Source organism: Centropristis striata, chromosome 20, assembly GCF_030273125.1.
Source record: "Centropristis striata isolate RG_2023a ecotype Rhode Island chromosome 20, C.striata_1.0, whole genome shotgun sequence".
NCBI classification, from domain to species: Eukaryota; Metazoa; Chordata; class Actinopteri; order Perciformes; family Serranidae; genus Centropristis; species Centropristis striata.
The window spans coordinates 15,833,667-15,860,723 of record NC_081536.1 but is presented as its reverse complement, the minus strand read 5'-3'; the positions used below and the strand labels follow the sequence as shown (position 1 = coordinate 15,860,723).

Below are 27,057 nucleotides of genomic sequence, written 5' to 3'. Positions count from 1 at the left end.
ATTTCCCAGTGCCCCACACTCCCACACGCCAAAACACTCCATTGCGACTGCATAGTGACGTCTAACCTCCCACTCTTGGTGCTCCGGGGTCAAATCAAAAGGCTACTCTAATAATTTCTCTCTAGACCTCCAGTTTCTCCATATACTGGGTTTTTTGGGCCCTCAGTCTACCTTGGACTAATTTGTCCACATCACTTCAACAGATCTAACCTTATCTGCCTTACGTAAGACATAATTAGATCCAGATATGGTGGTGTTTTTTTAAAGGCTTGCAAGGAGGAGCAGAAATAAAAGGACTCTCATATCAGTGTGTCAGTGTTCCAGTGCACTGTGTTGACAGTATTTTACAATGTATACCTTAACCTTTTCACTTGTAATATTGCTTACTCTGCATGCGTGCATGTTTGATTGCACACAGCAGTGTGTGTGTGTTTATATCTACGACATCCTGATATCTGTGCGTGCTTGTGCAGGATGTCTGCATATCTGTGTATCCACACAGCTGTGTCTGTATACATTTTTATGTCATGCTGTGTGTTTTGGGGTTCCTGCTCCAAGAAAGTGTCTCTAACTAAAAACAGCGTCAGGCTGTGTAATGAGGGCATTTCTCCTGTGGATTGGCCCCATTTTAAAGTGCTGCCAAGCTCTTGGTCTTCAGAGAAATAATCGTGGTGTGTGGGAGTACGTTCAATCACTCGGGTGTGTGTGTGTTTGTACATAAAAACATTGAGTATACGAGTTAGTGTGTCAGCACAGGTGTGCACTTTTGTGTGGATGCAGATGTGGAGGTTATCACACACAACATTCAGCTCAACCTATCAGTTATCTACATTACCTTTTATCCTTACCTAAAAGACATTCAGCTGGCCAGAATTACCTCTGTGCAAAATAAACTTTCTCTGTGCTCACAAGGACACAAATAAAACCTGGTTTATTGTGTGTTTAAGTTAGTGGCACCACTTTTATTAGGTGTTGTAGTATCAGATACAGACTATTAGGGAATGCCCATTAAACTAGAAGCCCAGGCCAATCCTTCTGAACAATGGTTTACAGGGAGCAACAGCCCCTGAAATATCAAGCCTGGACCCCTAACTAGACTAGACAATCTAAGGCATCCATTTGTACCAACTATGTCATGATATACAGGATGATTGTCAGGAATAGGGCTCAAATGCTCCAATGCACACAATGCACACAATTTTGGTAAGGAAAAAGCTGACATGGCAATTTTCGCAGGGGTCACTTGACCTTTGAACTCAGATTTCTGCATGAGCATAGATTCTTTGGATACCCACAAGTCTATCCTTTACAGACATACCCACTTTATGCTTATCCCATGAAGTTTATGGCAAAAATATTTGATATCCCTAAAATCGCATGTGGACTCAACATTAGTAACAGTCTAAAACCATCATGGCTAAAGCAACATGCTGATTTCCTATCATCTTCAGGGGGCTGTTCTGTAGCTCAGCCTGTACTGTGACTTGACTCATTTTCCTATGATTAAAAAATACCACATTGTTATAAAGAGAACTGGGTTTTAGCCTTTAAACTCTGTGAAGCAGTGTAACACTGGGAGGATGAGACAGAATGAAAAGCTCTTGCGAAGGACACACACTCAGACAAAATACCAAGTAGACTGTCTCTTATCTGATGAATTTTCTTCTAATATTACTACATGTCCCCGTGGTCATGCTGCTCCTTGGGGATCGCCGGTTTTATTTTGGGGTCAGACTGGAGGATTTTTCTATCTTCCTTTTATTACTCCTCACAGTCTACTGTAGAAATGCACATTTTAAGTCATGGAGTCAAAGTGATGGCATATCTTGCAAAAGATCCTGGGAGAAACCACAGCGTTGTTTTTTTTAAACAATTACCATAAATTGGAGCACTGAATTCTGGAAGTCCTTACACAGTGTGCCTCAGCTAGATGAAATATGGGGCTTTGACATGTTTTCTTATAAATTCCTACCTCAACAACCCAATTTCTTCTAGAAAATTGGGATGAATGTGGAAATACAGTATAATGACATTCTGGTGTGAGTTAGAGTGGGTTAGTGGGTCTGATGAAAACACACATGGCTTAGTTCCAACAGAGCTGGCCCTACCCCACAAAGATCTGTCGAGGTGAAACAAATTCTGATCAAAAGTGACTACAGAGGACCTCAAAGAAAGAGTGCTTGAGGTTTAAAACACTAAAAATGGAAAGAAAGGGAATTTCAAAAGACCCAGGCCTCCATCAATCACCAAACAGGCATAAAAATGGGGGAAAGAAATGGAAGAGATTTAGCAACTTTCTGATCTTTGAAGGACTGGGTATATTGTAAGGACTGCTGCAAGTGAACTATTTATTATTTAAGGAGGTGTCAAAGGAGTGTAGTGCAACAGCAATGCATTCTGGGCATCACTCGCATTCTCTAAATCCCATGTTGTCAGTCCACAAAATCGCCGACATGGGTTTGTCCATGAAAAGATACAACAGAGGAGATGGCTGCTTTCCAAAAACAAAGTTGTGCTGTCTGTCTAAAGTTTGACTTACATTACCTGGATGCTCCATGGAACAATGCTCTGTTTAAACGAAAACAAACCAGCATTTGCTTCATGTGTAGAGACTATTATGGTTTGGAGTTTGTGCCTCGAGCAACTGCAGATTGCAATCATTGGTGGAACAATTAGTTCCAAATTGTTTTTAGAAAACTTTACAGAAGAATAGCAGGGGAAGCTGTTTGTGATATGAAACCTAACTTTTGTCACACAGTTTGTTAATTGTCCTTAACGCAAAGAGCAATCAACAACTCAAGGGCTTCAACTCATAAAAAAACTTGAGCATAGTCAAGTCAGACTCCTGACCTTAAACCAATTAAAATGCCGTAGCGTGACTTGAAGCAAGCCATCCATGCATGGTATTCCAAAAATACCAATTACCTCCAACCGCTGACTAAAGACTAATTGCCAGAATGCCTCCTGTTTGCTTTGCAGGCCTGATCAGCAGCTGGAGAAAACATATGGATGGCAGTTAATGCCAACAAAAAAGTAACTAAATGTAAAGGTTTGCAGATTTTTTTTCACCCAACTATGAACAGTGATTCCAGCAGGGTTTCAGTTTCACTTGCACATGCTACATGTCTTTATATATGATTCTACTCACATCTCAAGTTTAATAGGAAAAGCTTTAAAGTGCATATAATATTCACGATGTCCATATTGTGCATGCACAAGCTTTAAAGCTGATGCAGGGTATGTATAATGCGTATAACGTGTTGTTTTATTAATCTCATTGCCTTAGGCTAAAACCGTCTTTCATGACATTGCTCATGTGTTGTCTTCTTCCCAGCTCTAACGAATGTGAAGCTGTGGGCTATCGACCGACAATGTTTTCAGACGATCATGATGAGGACGGGTCTCATCAAGCACACGGAGTATATGGAGTTTCTGAAAAGGTGAGTAAGCCTGTAAATTGTCCAACAATGACACACAATTGGCCCTGAATGAGGCTTTGATCTGAAATGCAATGAATGAATTAACAAAATGAATTCAGGGGAGTGTGTGTGTGGGGGCTGTTTCCAAGAAGATTCTTTACTCCTCATGTGTTTCAATAAATCAGAACTCAAAACTATTTTCTGGGACGTCACTGAAGGTGTTATTCATCCCATTGGAAAAATGCTTTGCACCATCATCTTTCTTTAATATCCCTATCTGTATCAGAGAGCCATGCGCCCCAACCACCAGGAGCCTATTATCACTTAAAAGGCCTGCATGAAGTATAGGATAAAAGAAATAGAAGAAAGAAAGGAGAGCAGTGTGTGGTGATCAAGATGCATGAGATGCAATTACAGTATAAATCTCTCTCACCTCATATCTCTGTTCGACTTTCCTGTGTTTTTTTTACCATCTACTTTTGTCTTCATCAAGCCAATTATGAAAATTATATCATGTCATCTTCCCTATATTTCATATGCCACACCATTATCTCAATGCTTTGTTTCAGGGCTGATATTGGAAGCGGCTTTATTGTTGTCTCACTACCAGCACTTCCTCTCATATGTGCGCTCCAGTATAGTGCTGTGTGTGTTTAAAGTTCTGAAATAATAAAAGCACACACTCTGCCTAGGATCATTTTTATTCCACAAAACCTCATGAATCACTGTGATCAGGATCAGACTCTTGACACTATTTGACAGAGTTGTTTAATGGCAGGCAGGAAACCCGCTTTTCACTTAGACATTTCCAACAAATCTTTATACCTGAAATATCGAAAATAGGTCAACACCTTCAAAAACGACCCATTTGACTATTCCAGAAATGTCTCCTATGCAGGTTTCTTGTTGCAAAACATGCAAACCATGAGCAGGATTTGTCTGTTGCACTTTGTAAACACATCATTCAATTATCCCCTCCTCACCGTTTCAACAACACCAGAAACGCACGCCTCTTGACCTAGGTGCTCGCCAGCAGGTGACAGCCAACTCCAGCTTCACTGTTGTTTTGGAACAAACTTTGTCTGCTTGGCGTTTCGCATCACTATACATGCCTTTTTCAGGGCCATGTCTGCCATTTTCATAGCTTCCATTTGGATGCTTATGTGCTTACGATTTGGCACCCGGTCGCTACGTGTTTATATAATTCAGCCTTCACGCTCTGGGCGCACCAGTGCCCAAACCTGACTCCCAGACATGTCCCGAACACAGCAAAATGAAAGGGAAAGAAAATACAGGAAGAGGGCAGATTCAGACATTGCCAAACACTTCTAACTGGGTCATAAGTGATGATGAGAGGGATTATTTCTGTATGAGTCTATACATAGTTTTAAAGGAAAGCCCTACTCATTCAGCCTTTAAGATAAAGGTATAGTTATGTTTGGGAACTATGTAGTTAAAGATCACAGATATGGTTAAAATATACCAATGTTTATTATCTGTAGTAGTCAGGACCCAATCTCTGATGTCAAAGTCACACCCTTTGTCCAGCCACTCACTTTCCCCTCATCCCTGAGACCTAAAGGTCCGGGTACTTAATCAGAACAAGTTTGCTTTTGCAGCAGTATAAAAGTATCACACTTCTACTGCCTTTGCTTCTGAGATTGGTCTGCCATTATTCACAGTAATGCGTGATATCACAGGTTAGGGAAACATAACCATGAGTTGTTTTAAGCATTTGACCATAATAACACATGCTGTCTTTTAACTGGTGAGGAGAATCTGGAAAGCACAATGATCTTTGACAATACAGATAAGGCAAAATAAGGCCTTTTTTAATCAAACTTAATGTTTACTTTTAATGTCTTAACGTATTTGATTTGTATTTTTATTTATTTTTATTATCACTTTTTTCACCTGTTTTTCTTTGTTTTTCTTGACTCTTGAGCTGCTGTAACATTTAACGTCCCCAATGTGGGATCAATAAAGTTGATCTTATCTCACCTACGTATCTTATGAGAAGCTTAGTGGTAGTGGTGGAAGTGGGAGTCAAAAGCAGGCAATTAATACACAACAATGTTAAGCTGACAACCAGTTAAAATATGACAACTAAAATCACATTTCATTACAGAAGACAGGTTAAACCAATCTGACAAAGAGACAAAAATCAAAGCAAATCAGAGCAGACAGGGCAAGCATGCAGTGGTCAGATATGATGGCACATTGGGATGATTTAGAAGAGTAGCCATGTCATAGAGCATGTCTACTTTAACTTCGGTGAGATTTTTTTACTTGTAATGGAGTACACTGTAATATTTCTACTTGTAAATAACAATTAAATGTTTGATGATATTTGTTAGAAATGTTCTGACACAATTGCTTCAAAGCAGATGATTAAATAGGTTAAAAACAATGATGCTGCAAATTAAGTATTTAATGACAGTTTAGTTTAATAACTTCCTATTGTCGCCTATTTTTAACCTTTAACTGTTTAAACCTTTGAAGAGGAGTTGGGGGGTTGGAGAGGCCGGAAGTATTTTACAACTAAATGCTTTCAGATGGGGAGCAGGTTTTAACTGAGGCACCGTCTTAAAAAAGGAAAGAAAGTTCAAATTTAAAGTATTGCTCCTCGGCCTGGAATTTGAAAAGCCTGATAACATCTCCCTCTTATTCTTCCTGCTGTCAAACACAGCCAGCTCCGCTCTGTTTGTTCATTTCCTTGTTCCCTCCCCTTCAGATCTACAATTTTTAGAATGGGTGTAGCCAACATGGTGGTTAGAGCTGACAGGCCCGTTCACTGCAGCAACACATGTTGCTTAGATCAGAGCTCAAACTAGTTTCGTTTCTCAGGAAGTGAAACTCAGACAGTTGTCACAGAGTTGAAATGGCGCAGAAAGGAGTTCAGCTGGACCGCGAAACTTTCTCCTGTTGCATCTGTCTGGATCTACTGAAGGATCCAGTGACTATTCCCTGTGGACACAGCTACTGCATGAACTGTATCAAAAGCTACTGGGATGAAAAGGATAAAAAGGAAATCCACCACTGCCCTCAGTGCAGGCAGGCCTTCTCACCGAGGCCTCTCCTGCTGAAAAGCACCATGTTGGCAGCCTTAGTGGAGGAAATGAAGAAAACTGGACTTCAAGCTGCTCCTACTGATCACTGTGCTGTGCACTATGCTGGACCTGACGATGTGGCCTGCGATGTCTGCACTGGGAGTAAACTGAAGGCCTTCAAGTCCTGTTTAGCCTGTCTGGCCTCTTTCTGTGAGCAGCACCTCCAGACTCATTATGATTCAGCTCCGTTAAAGAAACACAAGTTGGTGGAGCCCTCTAAGAAGCTGCAGGAGAACATCTGCTCTCACCATGATGAGGTAATGAAGATGTTCTGCCGTACTGATCAGCAGTCAATCTGTTATCTCTGCTCTGTGGATGGACATAAAGGCCATGACACAGTCTCTGTAGCAGCAGAAAGGACTAAGAAGCAGAGAGAACTCGAGGGGAGTCGACAAAACATCCAGCAGAGAATTCAGGACGGGGAGGAAAATGTAAAGAAGCTTCAACAGGAAGTGGAGGCGATCAATCGCTCTGCTGATAAAGCAGTGGACGACAGTGAGAAGATGTTCACTGAGCTGATTCGTCTCATGGAGAAAATAATCTCTGATGTGAAGCAGCAGGTCAGATCCCAGCAGAAAATCGAAGCGAGTCGAGTCAAAGAGCTTCAGGAGACGCTGGAGCAGGAGATCACTGAGCTGAAGAGGAAAGACGCTGAGCTGGAGAAGCTCTCACACACAGAGGATCACAACCAGTTTCTACAAAACTGCCCGTCACTGCCACAACTCGGTCAATCTACACTCTCCTCAAGCATCAATACGCAACCTCTGCGCTACTTTGAGAATGTGACAGCAGCCGTGTCACAAGTCAGAGACAAACTGCAGAAAGTTCTGAGTGACAAATGGACAGTGGCTATGTCAGAAGTCACACACAAACTACAGGAAGATCAGCGTGAGAAATTGACAGCGGCTGCATCCAAAGTCAGACACAATGTCTCACCTACAGGGAGAGCTGAATTATTAAAATATTCATGTGAAATCACACTGAATCCAAACACAGCTGACAAATGTCTAATTTTATCTGAGAGAAACAGAAAAGCAACAGTGGAGACACAACAGCAGTGTAATTTTAAAGACCGAGACAGCTTCCTTGGATGGTTTCAGGTCCTGAGTAAAGAGAGTCTGACTGGACGTTGTTACTGGGAGGTGGAGTGGAGCGGGGAGGGAGTTCACATAGTGGTCGCATACCAGAATATCAGCAAAACCAAGAGCTGGAGTGATCGTAGGTATGGACTTAATGGCAAATCTTGGGTGTTATGTTGTCAGAAAAAAAATTGTACCTTCTTGTACAACACTGTCCACACTCCTGTCTCAGGTCCTGTGTCCTCCAGAATAGGAGTGTACCTGGATCACAGCGCAGGTATTCTGTCCTTCTACAGCATCTCTGACACCCTGACTCTCCTCCACAGAGTCAAGACATCATTCACTGAGCCTCTCTATGCTGGACTCCAGTTTCCTTATTTTGGAGTCACTGCTGAGTTCTTAAACTCAAATCGACAGAGCTCACTCAGTGGTCTTAGGTACCTCCAGAACCTTCTCAGATGAACTCATGTAACCCTGATTGATTCAATCTGTGTTCCAAATGTATAAAACTAACAATTTAAACTGTTACCAGACAACTATTTCAACCAACCAATACTTTAAGCTAATTATTTAACGGTTTCTCAATTTCATTAGGCAAAGTATTTGAACTGTTAAGTCAGTAGGCTACTTTTAACAAACTCCTTCAGCTGCTTATCCAATAGTTTAAGCTCACTATATAACCTATATCTGCTGTGACTTTAGCTTTTAAATTGTCTTCACTTCAGCTAATGTTTCAGCTTCTTGTCTGATAGTTATAGCTGTATCAACTGTTTAGTCATTAAGGTAAGTGATGCTAACCATTTGAACTGTTTCAGTACTTTTAGCTAAGTATTGTAACCATTCATTAGCTTTCTCAACTTTGAATCCACTGGTCGACTTTTAGATAACTATATTAATCATATCTTTATAACTTTAGGATTATTATTTTAATTGTTTAGTCAGGGTTTTTAGCTCAGTATTTCAACTGTTTATCTATTACTTTAAGCTTATTAGTTGAACTGTTTATTAGTCATTGCTTTTAGCTACTTGTTTACACTTTTGCAATCTTGATAAGTAGGTTTTCTCAGACTCTTACATAACTGCAACATGTTTTTGTGGATATGTGTATATATTTTTTTAATCAAATTAATTTGTACTTTTTTAATTGAGTGGAGCCACTCTACAATCGTTCCATGTACCCCCTAGCAAGAGCAGAACAACAAAAGAACCCACTGGGTTGCAAATACCATAACCAAACTTTTTTTGCTGTGACAAATTTTTTACTGAACAGATATCACCTGTCAGTCAAGCATTACGGGTGTTTTGACATCTCCTCATTAGTTGTTCTGTAAATGTTTGAGTTTCTGTGTCTGTTAAGCCACAGAGAATATCCTTGCTCACAATGATGTTTGTTTACCTGAACTGAAAAATTCCTCTGTATGAAAATGGACACTTCTGTGCTCTAAATGATTATTAAATGCTTATATACATGTATTTGTACGTTGTTATTTCTCTCCACTGCTTTGGGTCTTAAGAGAGAAACCAGAGAGAGAAACCTCTATTGTAAATCAATCTATAATCACATAAACATGCATTTTAATTTTTACTTTTACTTCACTGAATGATGTTCCAAAACTGCAAAGCTCTTATTGTAATCTTTGGGACAGCTATGCCTCTTTTTGCTCTTTATCTATGTACCCTTTAACCATGAATGAAGACTTAAAGAGATTTAGCGCCAAAAATATAGTTACAACTGGATAAAAAACACTATTGATCTTACTTTCATGTCCTAAGATTGTAGCTATTTTAGTGATTGCAATGACAAAAAAAATACTTGCTATCTCTATTGAGTATATGAGTATGTACTGTATGGCAGCTCTTGCCTCACAGTGGCTCTTATATAACAGTCCAACAGTAAGTAAATATTTAATAGATGTACGTAGTTCTGGGTTTGGGCTTAGTCGGTGTGTTTGGTTTATAAAGAGGTATCGGGGGGGGTGGGGGGGGGGGGGGGTCACAGATTTATAGCAACATTTGTCAATTGAAAATATGTAGATAATTACATTATGAGAAGCAGATCTAATAAAAGAGCTGAAGTTGGTTTGAGAACAAACACATGCTGGTCCCTGGGTGTTAAGCTGCTGTGAGATTACATATTTGCTCTCACAAGTTGTGGAGGAGGAACACAGATGAAAAACTGAAATCCCACATGGTTTAACATACGGGAAGTGAGAGTGTGCTTCCTTTTTTTTTTTATTACCTCTTTCGAGCATGTATTTGAAATCACTCACACACATTGCTCCAGGAAGATATGCAATGCAATTCTAGTGTCTAATGAACTGACAAACATCACCTTGGTTCACAAAATGCATATAGCTGTGAATTGATATTTTTAAAGGTTTGTGGGCTATTACTCTACCCTCTGGCCCTTTCACTTTACATAAAAGTCTAGCTATAAGGCACGGAATAACAGCAGACAGCCATCTGCCCAACGATTTGTGAAAAAGCCCGGGAAAATAAGCATGGGAAAGCATTAATAAAACCCCTTCATCAAAAGAGTGCTGGTTTTATCATTGTTTTTCTCATGCTTTACTCTGTGTCCTACATTTTATAATAAACTATTAATAAGTAATCTTACAAAATAAAATCATTGTATTTAATGCTGTGAAACAGTCGCACGGTTGCTGTTTTTAAACATGTAACGACACTGTTAAAAAAAGAAAAAGGAACAATTGCGAAAAGGAACTACCAAAATTACTTGGTTAAGAAAACATTCAACTTTATGATAAATAACTTACAATTATGTGGGTTATCTTGGAATCGCAGTGCATTACTTCTCGTATGTAAACTACAAACAGTGACTGAGCCTGTACAGCCTGTACAATCACACAAGCAATGACTATAATGATTTTGAATGTTTCAGATGATCAAAAACACCACATTAGTGAAACCACACTTCCCCATTGGCCTTTGTACAATTAATTAAAATCCTGTAACACAATTAAGATGTTGACTTGGAAATTTACTACAGCAGAAGCTCTTTGTTTGTGTCAACAGCTTCGCAGCTCAAGGGATTGAAACTCCGTATGTTTCATCCGCTCACTGCAGAGCTGATTTACTAGTGCCTCTGACAAAAAAGCAACAACACAGGGATCAACACAGTGGCCAGGGCCTGGGTTGGGGGCCAAGACAAGATGGTTTAGATTACTGTAATAAAGCATGGAAAATGAGGGGGAAGAGGGTGTGATGGTGAAACAGAAAGCGAGGGAGAGATGCAATGGAGAGATAAGTCCCTTTGTTCACCAACATGGCTTATTTTCTCTCCTCCTTGATAAACATTGGGCCAGTTTTATTTAGTAGGCTTGATAACAGGCAGATAGCGTCCATTGAAGCTGCCGGGAAGCAAACGGAACAAACATTAGAGCTTCATGCTGGTGTATTCAACCTTAGGGTCTGATTCCCTGCTGTGTAACTAGACACGTTGCCCAGTTCATGCTGAAATATTTATATGTGCATACTGTAATACAATATACAGGCCAACTGCCATAGCATATTATTGACTTCTATGTGTTCCTGTGGCTTATATTTATGGTGTTCACTATAGAACAAATGTCTGCTTTTAGTCATAAGCTGCCATTCACACAGCTTTTTACCTTGTTTTTCTGACAAAGACAATAACAACATAATTCATCAGTTACATATGTAATATGTATGAACCTGTTCTTTGAACTAAAATTGCTTTTTCCCACCCTTTCTCCTGCAGCGTTCCCACATTCCACGGCCTTCAGGAGGATACTCTGAGCAAGCTTGCCGATGTCCTTGAGGAGGTAAGTGCCTTATTCCAAAGCCAGTGACATCTGCAGCACAAAGCAGATGTCACAAGCCTGCTCCACACATTTAAATAGATTCCCATTCATCCACTTTCTTTTATTTCAGTCAGAGTGGTGAGCCAGAAGGGGAATGGAAACAATTCCAGATAGTGTGCACTGGGAGGAGATTTTTGATGGGGTTAACAGAATACAGTGTAAGAGTAACCGTTGATCTTTATTTTGTGCTCAGTGTGGTGATGTTGAACTAAATAGTTCACCTGCTAATTCACAGTTAATTTCAAGTTAGTGTAGGGCTACCAGTAAACATTTAGCTTTAAATGGGGGCAAACCTTCGCAGCAAGATGAGACACATCGTAATCCATTTTATTTAATGATGTAAGGTGACATCCATTTTGACTAACATGTCAGTGCAGAGATGGAAATTCAGCACTTTATTCAGAGTGAACTAAATAGTTTTGATTCATTAGTGAAATGTAAACCAATGGAAGCCAAGACTGACTTAAAAAAAACTTGAAACATTGCAGCATGTTTTTCAAAAGATGCCAGCTGTCAATAATGGACTAAGACATGTTAAAATCGTTGGTATGTCCATTTAAACTGCAGAATGTTTTTCTTCACACTGGTGAAATCGTGCATTTTGAGAGTTTTTTTTTTTATCCATCTGAACACCACTTCGTTTGATGTTTTTTTTCCAGCATAATTTAGTTATGCAAACACTTTCTCATTTACACTTTTGATGTGTGCTGCTAACATTGAGGCTTTCAATGTGGCCTTTGCCTGCCTTTTTAGATTATTCAATGTCACTGAGCTTTTATGTGCAATTATTTTATAACTAAATTACTTCCATTCTTTTTTCTTTTAAGAAAAGATAAAGGGCAACAATTATGCAAACTAGTTGCAGATATTTTTAATCTTTATAGACTTATCCTTAGGACTGTGTTCACTGTGTAATATTTACACTGGTTTTTGCTAAGAGCAAACTAAAGATTTGTTTAAATTAGAACTATATATAGTTCGACAATATAAACGATAATTGCAAGCACCCCTGCAATATGGTGAGTATTGTTACTCTTAAAAATTGTAAACAGACACATTTTAAACCTGCAATAATTTACCTACCTAACACAGAAACTCATTGTGCTATTAGTTGTTCATCGTGAACAGGTCACTGAGGGACAAGTTAACATAAATGAATGGTAAATTAGCTAAACAAATGACCATAAGCTTACATTTTTTAAAGGGGCAGTTCACTCTTAAATCCAAATGGCATATCAACCTAGATTGTCTTTGTTAGGTTGTAGTGTTGGAGACATCAGCCAAAAAGAAATGGGTCTTCTCTTGGATGTAATAGAATTAAATGGCACTCTGCTCATCTAGTGCCAAACAAGACATTTGAAAAGACCTTGTTGTGAGGAACTATTTTCTTTCCAGTACAGGTCATTCATAAACCTGCTGACAACAAGGTCTGCAGATTATCTTGAGAATCTGGGTCATGATTTCTTTTCTTGCACTTTGAGCACCACAGGCAAAATGCAATGTTGTTCCATTATATTTGACAGAAGGCAGACATCTCTGCAGCCAATATCTCCAACACTGCAACACAATCTCACACGAACACAATCTAGACAAATAGCATGATAGTTAAGCGGATGAATATGAAATTTTGATTTTTGGGTGAACTGCCCCTTTAAGCGCTTTGACTTACTGCAATATTTTTAAGGGTTTCTACTTTTCTGGTGGAGTTGGAAATTAAAACATTGTTCTTATTTGGCTAACGTTATCGTCTTTGCATTATAATATTAATTTTAATCAATAATATTTGATTTATTGATATAGGTGTATAATGTCAGGTGTTTCTTCTTTAAAAGTTTTTCTGTGCTGTAGAGAATAATCTACATAGATCATGGTGATCACATCTTTAAAATAAATACTAACTTCTGACAACTTCGAGCATATGACAACAACAATATCTGGTTAACAGCCAATCAAATTGCAGCTGGGCAAAATGTTTGCCAAGCCTATCACTTTCATTCAATTCAAAAGACTTTGGGCCTGGACACTGTAGCATGCAATGTGCAGCCAAGTGAGCCAAGCAATTAAAACACCCTTAAATAACTATTTTATTCAGCCAGTGAAGATAAATAACAGCAGGAATGCCATGCATTAGTACAGAATTATTAAATTACTCATTAACACACAAAAATATACTATTTTCTTTAAAGATATATAATGAACCGAGGGGATAGGCTATTATAAAAAGGGACATGTTCCATAAAGCTAGTTTATCAAATAATTCAGACTTATTTCAAGTAGTATGACTCATTTTCAGTTCATTCAGTTTGTACATAGTAACCTGGCTTGATCTATGTTGAATAAGAAGTTAATTATCTTATCTAGCTCGGTACAACCACAAACAACGTCACAGTATGCAACTTTGCTGTGAGTGGGTGAAGGCAAAAAGGACAATAATGCAAAGAACTACAACTACAAAAGATCAGCAGGGTAATAAAGGCGTTTAGCTCAGCATGATGAGGCAGCTGGTGCGGGGCAGGAGAGCCAAGAAAAGGAATCTTACACATAACAACTTCTATAGTGAAGGACAACTCCATCAATGAAAAGAAAGAGATTGTGGGAAAGTACATTGGTCCATGGAGGCTGCAAGCTATGCCACCCACATCAAAACAACGTGCAGCTGAATTGCAAAACAGTTTCACAGATTTTGGATGGAGATCTCTTAAATTTTCTGTCAGCAGGTAAAAACAAGCGTGGTGGTATATGTCGTCAAGTGACCCGCACCATTATCAGACAACCTTCACGTTCCTGCGATCAAATCCTCTTTAACCAAAGAGCAAACTATTTTGCCAGCAATTAAATTAATGAGATAACAATTTAGGCTTAGTGCAGGGAAGACATATGTGAGTGAGCTGAGAAAATACACACAGTGTTAACCGTGTGAAAATTAGATGTTTTGCATGGCATGCCTATAAATGTACTCTGATTAATGTGTTTGCACTTTTGACTGAGGGAGATATTGGTGTTGAGAAGTTGATTGAATTTGTATTTATTAGCTTCATAGACTGTTGATTGCCATCACCCCATAATCAACCAATCAGTGGTGCATGGCATTTGAATTAGCCCATCCAAGGTTTCTTCTATTTTTTAAGATAAGATTTCCCCTGTATATGCAGAGGTCCTATCGGTTGGTTGTGCTGGATCACATAATGGTGAAATCCATCATGCTCTCCAATTTCTTGTCTTCTACCATATTAGATTCTTCTGGTCTGCGATCGATTATTTTTACACCTATCTTTTCATCGAGGAAATGCTAGAGAAAAAGGGCGGCATTATAAAATAAATATATAAACGAGAATGGCAACAGGGCATCCACAGACCTTCACAGTGGTTCATTCATGTGCTCCATAGATGGTCCTAATTGCCAGGTCAGGAAGTTGTATTTGCTACAACTGTTTAAAGAACACATTTACAGCTGTTAAGAGTATTTGCGTGATAACAAAGAGCGAAGAAAATGGTTTAGGTGAGCCATTAAATGCCAAATAAAAATGAGATCAGCCCCATGATTCAGATCCGCTCCTAAATTAAACTGGTTCTTCCTTGGCCCATGCTACCACCATCCACCAATCAAGCCAGTATTTTTTCTGTAATCCTGCTGACAAACCACACCAAAAACATAGCCTCTTTGGTGAAGGTAATACAACTGAAGCACACATCCTAACTGCAGCCTACTATTAATAAGAAGCTTCTGTGTGACGCAGAGCAGACATGAATCACACACACAAGTGTGAAGTAAGATGTTAGGTGAAATAATGTGAGAATAGAGACCTGGAACACGTCTACTGCAGTGTGGAATATGCTTATGATCTAACAGGAAATAGTGAGCTAGGTACAGCATATTGTGTTTTTTGCTGGGAAGACGAAAAATCCACCAGAACTTGCATTATGAAAAACAAAACCTGATGCATGTTTGCCCAAGGTTCTTATCATGGTTTGTCAGTGACTCCTTGTGCTGTTTCTGTTATATGTTTCTCTACATCATTTTATAACTTGATGTAGAGAGTTGATGTATGTTTCTCCATGGGACACAAGAGGTTTTTCACATCATATTAAGTTATGTCACATCTTGTCTCACTTCAACCTTGGAGCAAATGCATTCTTTATCTGGCTCTGAAGGTCATTTTCAACGCAAGGAGTCAATGTGTGTGTGTGAAAGTGTTTTTGTATTTATGTGTTGGCCTTGTGTTACACTGTAGACCAGTCAGGAGGTTATGCATAACTAATGCATGCTGGGATAGACTTTGGCACCCAAAACACTGAACATGATTACTTTGTAGAAGAATAGATGGATATATTCATTTTACTTTTGTAAAGGAGCAGTGATTTGCCCTCAGATGTAACGCAGCGGTATTCATTTATTCACTCGTGTTCTTTACCTGCTCATTCACCTTCAAGGTCGCAGAAAAAAACACCCTGGACAGCTTGCCAGTCAGAAAAAAAACATCTAATTGTAATTTATCTCACGCCACCCAATTCAGCCTTTCTTCCTCTGAAGAGTACTTTTTTTGTTTCTGGTGAGAGAGGTCTCACTCCCAATGTGAGAAAGCAGAGAAAGAATCTTGATGTGCTCGAATAACACTTCTCTTCTGTGGTCTTCTCTTCTGACAGACACATTATGGAGATGGAGAGTACATCATCAGACAGGGGGCCAGAGGAGACACCTTCTTCATCATCAGTAAGGGAAAGGTGAGAACAGAGCCTCTAGCCTACCACCAAAATAGTCATCACGACATCACATCACGGGGCATCGCGACATCTCGTGGCAAAAGGCACCTATCTTTGAAGCAAAGTGGTAGTATTTTTGGGTGGAAGTTGGCTTTCATCAATCATCTTGAGATAAGGGAGAGAACGCCCCTGTCATCAGATGCTCGGGGAACATCTTGAAAGGAGAGTGGAGTCACTTTCATTTCACCTTGCTGTCATCAACGCCGGCTTTCACACTGAGTGCAGATGACATGCTTTCCTGTACAACATCAGCACCGTTGCTTTCATGTGCTTGTACTGTTAACATGTTTTGATGCTGCTACTCTCTCCTCATTTTGTCCCTGCTCATCACCCTCAACTTCCTGTTCTCCACTCCCCTGCTACTCTTGTTCATCATCATCATGTACGTTTGTTAATAACATCATTCGCAGTGTCAATAGTCTCTTAAATTATCCACAAATGCTAAGATTTATCTTTGTCACACTAAATATATCCATCAAATTCCCCCTGATGTCCAACTGAGTGAGTCTTTTTTTTACTCTCCTTTGACCCCAAACAGATGAAACCCACATCACAAGGTCAGCACAACAAGAACACAAGGATGGCAGACATGACCACAAGCACGCACACACACATGCACTCCTGACCTTATCAATGCTTTCCGCTTGGCTTTTTCCACATCTCTCACTTTGTCTCCATCTAGACCACAGACAGTGTACTTTGTCTGGAGGACATTCCACCAAAATTTTGGCAATGTCACAACACAAACACAATCTGCCCTTTGGCCTACACCCTTACCGTCTCTAAGTCCTTCTTCTAGTTCTATGTGCTTTTTTTCCTGCTCCCACATGATCAAGCTGTTATCATTCAATGTTCATACTCATACCTATGAAATGTAATGCACTATAATTCATATTACCCACATAATCAATGTATCATAATGAACAGGTTTGTATGGTATATACAAAATATGACTATTCTATTTAATGTTGTGAAACAATCACATGATCACTGTTAAAAACATATCACAGTCACCGTTCAAACAAATCGAAAATGTTGTAAAACTGAAGTATTTGGTTAGGTTATGCAACAAAACTACTTGGGTAAGGTTTGGGGGGAAAAAAGCAGGGTTTGTGTTAAAATAACTACTTCTGTACATAACTACCTGACACACTGTGGTATATCTACAACCCCAAAATAAAAAACAGTTGTAAAATTGTGTAAAATTTAAATAAAACAGAATGTATGAAATTTAGAATAAGTGTATACATTTACAAAAAAGCAAAAGTTTAAGCATTATATATCATGTCTTTGTGCTGTATTCAATTTAATGTAGTTCACAAAGGATTTGCAGATCATTGCATTCTGTTTTCATTATGTTTTTCACAGTGTGACAACTTTTTTGGAATGGGGGTTCTATATACAGAACTCAATTTACAGGTAAACTTTGTTATTGACCACGAGTGTTACTTTTAAATGGGATAAGAACACTGGTCTAACAACAACAAGCCTTATTATAGGGCATCATAAGCTGTGCCTCCTGGCTCAAAATTCTATGGGTTATCTTGGCATTAGAGTGCATTACTTTTCTTAACAGAAAAAGAGAGAACACCCTGATGTAATCATGAGCCAGGACATGCAGTCCTGTCTGCCTAAAAGGACAAAGTCAGGGGACGTTATAAGAGCGTCAGGGGTCCTCAAACAGAGGACTGTCACCCAGGTGACTGCTTTTTGTGCCCCATGTTTCACAACTCAGTTTCTGCACTGCAGGAGCAAACAGAGGTGCAGAAATCGCTCGTGTTGCTGGATAAAAAATGTTATAATAAAAATTATTATCCTGCAAATCTTTATTTGCAGGAAAAAATGTTGCTGCTGTACAAGGATAGGTTATCATATTAGATCATGAATATTTGTACTTTTACTCAACTATCAGCTACGTTACAGTGTGCTGGATACGCTGCTACATCTGTGCATAGCTGACTAATGGATGAAGACAAGATCCTTCATTAGGTGCAACGGCTGCCTCCATTCACTTCCTTTAAAATCTACTCAAGTGCCATCACGTTGATTTGTAAAGTCTACCGGCAGAGCACAGTGCCATCACTCACATGTCATCTGACTAATGAAGTGGTCAGCGGCGCCTCCCAGATCCTCACCAAAATGCAGTCACCTATTTGTTACAGACTACCCATGCACAGAGTTATCTGTCACGCCAGCTCTTCTCCCCTGTTTGTAATAGTATGATTAACCTGCCATCTCGAGAGATAATATACAAGTCACTTTCTTTTGGAATGATGTGTAAATGAAATGTCCAATCCTTTACTTGCCACACATCTCCCTACTGTTGCACATCACCCCTTCTTTTTTCTATTTTTTCCCCATCTTCCTCCCTGTCACACTTCTCTCTTTAACTCTCCTCCACCTGCATTTCTGTCCTTTCGCCAGGTTAATGTGACCAGGGAAGACTTGCCCAATGGAGAGCCTGTCTACCTGCGCAGCCTCGGAAAAGGAGACTGGTTCGGAGAGAAAGCCCTGCAAGGGTAAGATTGTTCCTAATAACACTGCCTCTTCCAATTTAAATCTTCTGTTCTCCCGCTGTTTCGGTCTCCTTCACTGTCACCCACTTCCCTTCTAATTTTCACTTGCAACCTTTCTTTAATATCCTCCCTCTTGTACTTAACGTGCATCTATCCTTCCTAATTTGCCATCAATCAGCCTCCAGCTCTTATCTGTCCCTACTTTTCTCCACCACTCAGTCCTCTTGAGAGGCGTGATCACTTGCCATGTGTTTGGAAATTCTTAAAGGCAGGAAAACATCACACATCTACAGCCCAGATTTTCTGCAGCTGTTCCAGACATATTTTTGAGATGTGACTTAAATAAATATTCATGGTTGTAGACTAAAGGAATACAAGCCACACATAGTCGCATATTTAAAATGCAAAATATGAATAACTGTATTCTGTTACAGATTAAAATAGTGTTATTCTGATGCAGTTAATGTCTTGATTATTTGAAGAAATTATTTTATTACCTACGCCAAGAAGTAATCATAGCATTACTTGATCGATTTTATTGCATTACACATTTTAGGGCATCATTTTAGGGCACCTATTCAGTAGTATGTAGTGGAGAATGTTTTAAAAGTAATCTTTTCCAGCACTACATTTTACATTTTGAAGCAAAGACAGCTTGTTAAGTTTAAGTTTTTCAGAAAAAAAAGAGTCGAAATCTTCATTGAAATCCAAATGTTTTATCAGGTACAACTTTTTTTTTTGAGAAAATGATAAGATATGTTTTTGTGCCGCAAACGTTTTTAAATGATGGATTATGGAATAGTATTCCTTCCTGATACTATATAAACAGCATAAATATCTAAACATGCCGCGTTTCTACCAAACCACTTCTACAGAAACTACAAACGAGGGCACATTCAACTTCTGTGGCATGCTCCTCTTTCTCAAGCTCTATTTTTGCCCAAAATCAAAAGAAAAAAAGTGTCAAGTGACAGTGGAGATCCCTCGCAACCACACCAAGTGACAACACGTCCATGCTATATTTGCACACAGCTATGTCACACAGAAATCACAGGGAGAAAGTCATTATTTAGTGTGGATTTTGGCATTTGGCTCGTATAGTGTACTCCCAGCTCATTTATTTTCAACAATATTATCTATACGCCTCTAAGATTCTTTTGTCCTTTCTTCTCACTTCCTGCCTTGGTTGCCAGAGCATCATGAAATCAAGGACATCTCCACGCTGCCCTTGACTGTATTAATGCATTTCAGCCTCTTTTATTAACATTTGTGTCAAGTAGGTGAGCATTGTGGCTACAACTTACACAGCAGCTTATGTTGATGGAGATAAACAAATAAGACAGGATGAATAGCCCCCAGCAATACAAATATCTATGTCTATACAAGCCTGTGCCAGGAATTTCTAGCTGTGAAGATGTACTGAGGCAAGTTTAAAACAACCAGGGTGTATATACTGTAGGGACCAGATGATTCATGGCTATTTCTAACATTTGGTGCCATCTTAGTGCTCAAATGTTTTCACTGAAAGAACACATTTCTGTAATAAAAGTATTTTATATGGCTTCTGGCATTAAAGCCCAATACCCTGAGGTGATATTTTTACCCTGGTGTTTGTCCTGTCATGTCATGGCTGTGTGCCTCTGTGCACAATGTATTATTAAACAGAGGGAGAGGAGAGATGATAAAAAAAAAACAGTCTGAGGTGTATTATGTCTGTGAGTGGCCAGGTAGAAACAGACAACATATGCACTCATGAGAGAGAGAAAATTTGAATGCGTGCAAGCACACAGTCAACAGGAAAAAAAAATGGAGATGTCGCCATCTTGTGGCCGCTGATATGAAAGCCTTAAATTACCTCAATCACACTTCACGAGCACATCATAAACACTTTAAAACAGAAAGATCCTGAAGTGAACCCAAACAGTGTCCTTTAAAAAAATAATTTCCAGCTTTTGTGTTGTTAAAATACCGTACAAATCATTCTTTTAATTTTCAAAAGGAGCCCTCCAGATGCTAGATTTCATGTTTAGGTGACAGCTGGAATTGCACAGATGGTTGGGCTTTTTCCCATATGTTAAAGCTAATGACTATAGGATATAAAGAAAGGCAGAGCATTAATATGCATGCGGAACATGCAAGGCACGGGAGGCTTGATCTCGTGTCAGTGGGAGGAGTAGGTTGTTCCACATAGAAATTTGATCCTTTTACACTAATGAGACGTAAAAATGTGCTGTTTGATGAATGACAGCATAACACAAAGTACTAATTTAGAATGGATGGAGCAGCTGTGCTACTTTTGTGTTGAACTATTTGAATTTTCCAGGAATTCAGTGGTTTCTTATAAGTGGCACTTTAAAGGAAGACCACAAAAATTGTACTGTGTCATGCTGGTGAATTTGTATGTGCACATGTATGAGCCTCTATTAACACCACATGTATTCTCTATGAAAAGTAAAGCACTGAAATTCATCGCTTGTAAAGTGACCCAGTGTAAAAGCTCCGCAGGTCCCTATGGGGTGTGTGTGGGATGGGTGGCGGATGGATCAAACGAACCACAGCTTTCAACCAGGAGACTGGCAGTCCAATGTTTGTGTCCCCATTGTGTCCTGTTGGAAGTTATGAACGGGGTTGTTTTTTGTAACCCTAACCCTGTAGCAAGTCTGCAATATAAAGGCAACAACAGAATCTTAATTTGATCTTAATTTGATCAGCGCTGAATATTTTGACGGTTCGAAATGAGAATCTTGAGTTGTGCTGGATGTCAGTCATCCTATTGAACCTGCCTTATGTAAGATGAACGGTAATGCCACCCTGGGTAGAAATCTGTCTGAAAGAAAGAATGACCACATGCATGTGCCAAAGCAAATAAAACATGAGCTTGGCAGATATTCATTCATTATCCTTAACCGCTTATCCGCACTCAGGTCGCGGGTGGCTGGAACCAATCCCAGCTGACGTTGGGCCTGGACAGGTCGCCAGACTATCTCAGGGCTGACACTTATACAGACAACCTATGGGCAATTTAGACAATTTAGAGTCACCAATTAAACCTTAGTGCATGTTTTTGGACTGTGGGAGGAAATCGGAGTACCCGGAGAGAACCCACGCTGACACAGGGAGAACATGCAAACTCCACACAGAAGAACCGCAGGCCGGAGTCTAACTGGCAACCCTCTTGCTGTGAGGCAAGAGTGTTAACCACTACACCACTATCAGCCCTCAGCAGATATTTCCTCATTTCCAGGATATTAACAAAGTAGTTTTGGTGCATAAACATAAACATGTTTAAAATTCATAATTGTGAAGAATAACATGAATCCCAGTACAATGCTTTTCACAGGAAATCATACAAACCCATTCACAGGTATATATTGTATAGTAAAAAAAAACATTTGTAGTGTTTCCCAGAATATAGCAGTGTGCAGTTTTGAAAAGCCCTTTAAAGCACCTTCAAAAGCATCTCATGCTTTGTTTCATCAAGAAAACAATATATTTTCTACATCCGTCCAAAACAAAGTACTCTCCCCAACTCGGGTTCTGCTTGTTATTCTCTGCTATCACAAAGGCTTTTGTTCCGGAGTGTCTTGAGCGAGAGAAGCATATTCAACTACACCTTTTGATGGTCAATTTCAATGATTGAGATGCTGGCCATCTTCGAGCTAGGCTTTTGATCAGAGGGCTCTTCTGCAGGGCCATCTTTTTAATTAGGAGTTAACCGTGTGTGTCCTTGCTCATGAAACTGAATAGCCCCTACTCAAAAGCTGCTCCATCTGAAGACGTTGCCTTTGATCTGTGAGAACAACATATTTACAAATCAAAGTCGGTTCTCCTGCCAGCCATAATGGTTGCGTCCGAGCTTCGGTCAGTGCTTGTGTTTAAGGTGTGTACATTAAGAGCAGCCGAAGAAATATCAGATTACATGTTTTCTCTCATGGGTTAGCCCTTAATGAATTCTTCAGTGCAGTGGGTGGAAGCTCTAGGAAAAGATGGACCAACAGCATATCTCATTGACATTCTTCCTGTCATGGACTTTCAGTTGAGGTGTAGATCCATCAATAGCATAGACAGTGTGTGCCCTGACCTCCTCTCCTGGGCTTATGTTGTGTGTGTGTTTGCCGTTGTGTTCCAGCAGAGGATGAGACATTGTTATAAAAAAAAGTGTGATGTCACTGACAGAAATATGATTGGTGTCAGTGTCAGACCACTTTGAGACCAACAATAGCTCTAATAAATCACAGGACAGGTTGCCACAGGTAAAGGAGATGAAACAAACCAGGAAGTCCACCTTTACAGATATCAATAAAAAAAAATTTAAAAAAAGGAAAGTTAACACAACAGCATAAGTTTGTACCGTTTCTACAGCGACACCACTGATGTGAACCATAGAATTAGCACACTGCTATAATGGGCTAGGGGTGGACACTGATAAAATACATTTACTTGAGTACTGGTAAGTTTTTTTCCCCAAAGAATCTTGCTTATCTTGAGCATTAATTTTAGGCAATACTTCCCGCATAGTATGCCTTTAAGATTAAACAACACACAATGGTTTCATTAAAATGAATGCTACATTTTTTAATTAAGTTCTTCTTCCTTTCACTCCAAAATTACCTTTAGTCTTATAATAGGCGTGTTTACACTGAGTACTTTTTGAGGGTTTTTTTTGTTGAGTGTTTACGCCCACCAGTTAGTTCCCCATGGTGCTTTTGTAGCGGCTAACCAACAGAGTTTGAATGTGACTGAAATAGTTCTGCGACACTTTAATGATTATTCAGCGTCCGCGACCGCAACATCAGTGACGTAACGCTGACAACAGACCGACGTGGCAAGTTCAAACCGTTGGCGGTCATTCTTTTTCCTTTGTTCATCGTCTTCTCTTCTTTGGTTTCTTGTTCTCAAATTTCTCGTCTCAGTCTGCTCTGCTTATTTCTTTTAAAAATGGCACTGTATGTTGTGATTGTGTCAAGTTCTACTCATGTCATATCCCGCCTCAACTGTATCCAATCAGTGTCGACTAGTTAGTAGTGGCTCAGAAAAGTACCCGAGGAAGGTACTTTCTGAGCCGCTACCTTAGCAGCTAACTGGTAAAGTGGGGCGGATCTTGGGCCGATCCTCTCTCTCAAGCCACACCCAAAGCGGCTCACTAGAGGGAAAAGTACCTAATAGAAGCACGCTTAATAGCTCATCCTCCACAAGCTATAGCATTCACTCCTGTTATCTGCTATTAACTACAAATCTGTACATTTTGCATTGCTGCTCTATATTCTTGTCTGTATCCTCTGTATATTTTACTTTGCTCTGAAGCATACCAAAGACGTTTCTTATTTTATAGAGCTTCTGCTCCCAGTTCATCCCATCACAGCATGAACACGCAACTATCAAAGATCCAAAGCCTTTTTGAGACTGCTTGAGAATTACTTTGTCAATGTGAATCCCCATGTTCCCCTTCTTTTTTTGGAAACATGCACAATTGTTGTATTGTGATGCCGTTACGAACAGGGACTGTTTCCTCAGACTTTCCCACAGGTCTAAAATGTATTTTAGCTGTTGGAACCCAAGGGAGGGATGGGGATGGAGGGGTGGGAGAGCTGAAAACAGCATTAAAGCACAGAGAGTCAGCTGCAGCTGAATTCACAAAATAACTAACAATTTCTCAAGTATGCACCATTCAGGCAGAATGATCTGTCAACTGTAAACTGTGAAATAATAATTACAAACACTGCCACAAAGGGCCACTAAAATATATTCCATACATGAGAAAATGGGGACCCAGTGGGTGTTTTCATGTGCTTGTGAAAAGCGCAGACAACTAAGACTTGAGAGTAACCTTTTAGTTTGGTTACTCTAAAAACATAGCTTGTGTCTAAAATATTATTCAGCAGCACAGCACTTAGAAACAAAACTGCAGCACTCACAGAACAAATAGTCTTTTTACCTGTTGTGGGCAGCTAGATCTTGCTGTGAAAAATTTGTTTTTGCTTGAGTCTGACTGTACTTTTGGGGCCAGTTCAATATAAATATAATGGTTGCGTATAGCTGGTTTATAATTTGAACAATTTATGAGATGGATGTTACATTTCTTGAAACCAGCTACATTATGCTACAGTGACTTTAAGCTCTTGACCCTGTGTTGAATGACATTATAGGGTTGACATTGCTGAGAGCAGCTTTTTGTCTCTTATTCTGTGCTGTTTACAAACACATTGTAAATTGGAGCGCGCTCTGTTGGACAAATTAAGCAATGACACCATTTAGAAACTACCAAATTGTCTTTTTCTGCATTATATTCTGGAAATAAAAAAAATTCCATATTACAACATATTCACCAATATTGATATATCTGTGAGAGGACAATATCAGCCAACAAAATCAGCTAACCGATATATTGGTTTGGCTCTACATTATGGCCACAATAAATAAGTGACTGTTTTTTTTTTCTGTGCATGCTGGACGGCTACTGTACACCTGATATATACTACTCAAGATTTGACGCATGCGTGCTGTAACACCACAAATGCACCAATCAGGAGGTGTATAAAAATCAAGTGGGTGTCTGAAAGAGGTGGAAAAATCTATTCATGAATGTAAAATGTCCGGCATGCCTCTGAAAGTGGTCATACTCTGCAGTTATGTGGAAAATGCACAAATTGTAGTTAATGGGAAAAAGCTGCACAAACCCTGCACAGTCATTTACTTAAGTACTTTAGTACCATTCTGTACCACAGCTATCCCGGCCCACCTGAATACCTTACAGTCATAGAATTAAAGCATTAAAAGTACTGTACAGTGTTTGTGTCGTTAACACTATCATTGGCTGTGTATCCCACAGTCACCTCTTGCTCTTGCCCCCGTCTTGACCCCGGCTTTACTTCCCTCACTGCGGCCCATAGCTACTGCCCCACTCTCAGCCTCCACGCCAGTACATTATTTTCATAAACCCCTTCCCAGGACACCAGATCACTGTCCAATTACCATGTTCATTTCAACTATCTACTGGAAATCAACACCACAGACTCCCTCCTGTGTAAGTCCAAAGGACATTCCAGACACAGCGTGCAGCTGCTTTTAGTGCGTCTTTGCTTGTGCATGTGTGTATGCGTGTCTGTTTTCAAGCGTGTTTCTTGTTGCACTGCAATTAACAAGTGCAGAGCCATCTCCGGCTTAGTGGATGACTTAGGCTCAGCAGCGTGCAAATGAATCATTCTGACAGATATTCTTTCGCGATTGTGTTTCACATAGAACATCGGTAGTATCAACGCAATGGCACACTAAGTTATTCCCCACAGTCGACCAGTGGAGGACAGGTGTAACAAGCTGCTTTCTAATATGAAACCCTTGAGGTCTCTTAAGGATGATTCATGCTTATGTAACCACTATTTCAATATAGCCCAAAGTGTTGTGTTGTTTAGTTGTATCACCATGGTTAGTTAATGACACAAGCACTGTACAGTACCTTTTATGGGACAAATTAAATCATGTAACAGATAGTTGATGTCACTGTAGTTACGGCTGATTATCGCTGATGAGAAAACGGATGTGTGTGTGTCTGAGGAGTTTCCATTTGTTTAAATATCCAGCATTTAGAACGTTAAATGCATCATGACATATTAAAGTTAAAATAAAAGCTTTTGAAAGTTGTTTAAATCCTCTGCATTTGGAATAATTGCCTACTAACTTGTTTTGTCCTCGGATACATATCGCACATCACATGAATTAAAAAGCTCATTCTAGTTGCTTGAAAGAGGCAGCTAAATTTGTAGAAGTAGGGGTGATAGCTTTTGAGAAGTGACTCTACAGCTGGGAGATTGTCACTAGCAAATTCACAGCTGGGACATTACAAGCATGTGCGCCTCGACAGCCCTTAACAGAGCAAGATGGCTCCCAATTCAGCTTCTGAATGCATCATGAGGGTCTCTTATGCTTCTCTTTATTAATTACTCTAATCTCAGAACTTCTTCCCACCTCGGCCTCGTGCAATGTTATCCACTGAGAACTTATTATAACCGACTGCCACTCATATTGACTCATGTTCCCCGAAATAATTATCACATAATCAATACCAACAACCACAACATCTTGATCCAAACTGGAACATGTGTTGTTCTTTCACCCATTAACCTGGTTATTAATACTGTAACTGTGCTTATGTAAATGGTACTGAATGCTGTTGTGTTCAAACAGAAGAACAGGTGGGGCCGTGTTTGCCAGAGTATTGTGTTAAGAGCATGGATGCGGGCCATAAGAGCTTATCAGAGGTGAATGAAATACTGTATGAGCTTTTCTAGCTAGAGGGCCCCAATAGTCATCTGTTAATGTATCCTTTGCCC

The 27,057-nt window shown here is 39.6% G+C and overlaps 2 protein-coding genes across 3 annotated transcripts in view; both read left to right on the top strand.

Annotated features, from left to right (window-relative positions):
* Nucleotides 1–27,057, top strand: part of LOC131993339 (cGMP-dependent protein kinase 1) — a 109,745-nt gene that overhangs the window by 67,415 nt on the left and 15,273 nt on the right. For both annotated transcript variants that reach the window (XM_059359201.1, XM_059359199.1), the window contains exons 4-7: nt 3,335–3,440; nt 11,351–11,414; nt 16,098–16,175; nt 18,639–18,733. In XM_059359201.1, coding sequence (XP_059215184.1) covers nt 3,335–3,440; nt 11,351–11,414; nt 16,098–16,175; nt 18,639–18,733 — 343 coding nt within the window. The remainder of the gene's footprint in view (nt 1–3,334; nt 3,441–11,350; nt 11,415–16,097; nt 16,176–18,638; nt 18,734–27,057) is intronic.
* LOC131993340 (tripartite motif-containing protein 16-like) lies at nt 6,234–9,081 on the top strand. The gene has a single exon (XM_059359203.1). It carries the CDS (start codon nt 6,301–6,303, stop codon nt 8,068–8,070), a length of 1,770 nt encoding a protein of 589 aa, XP_059215186.1. The 5' UTR covers nt 6,234–6,300; the 3' UTR covers nt 8,071–9,081.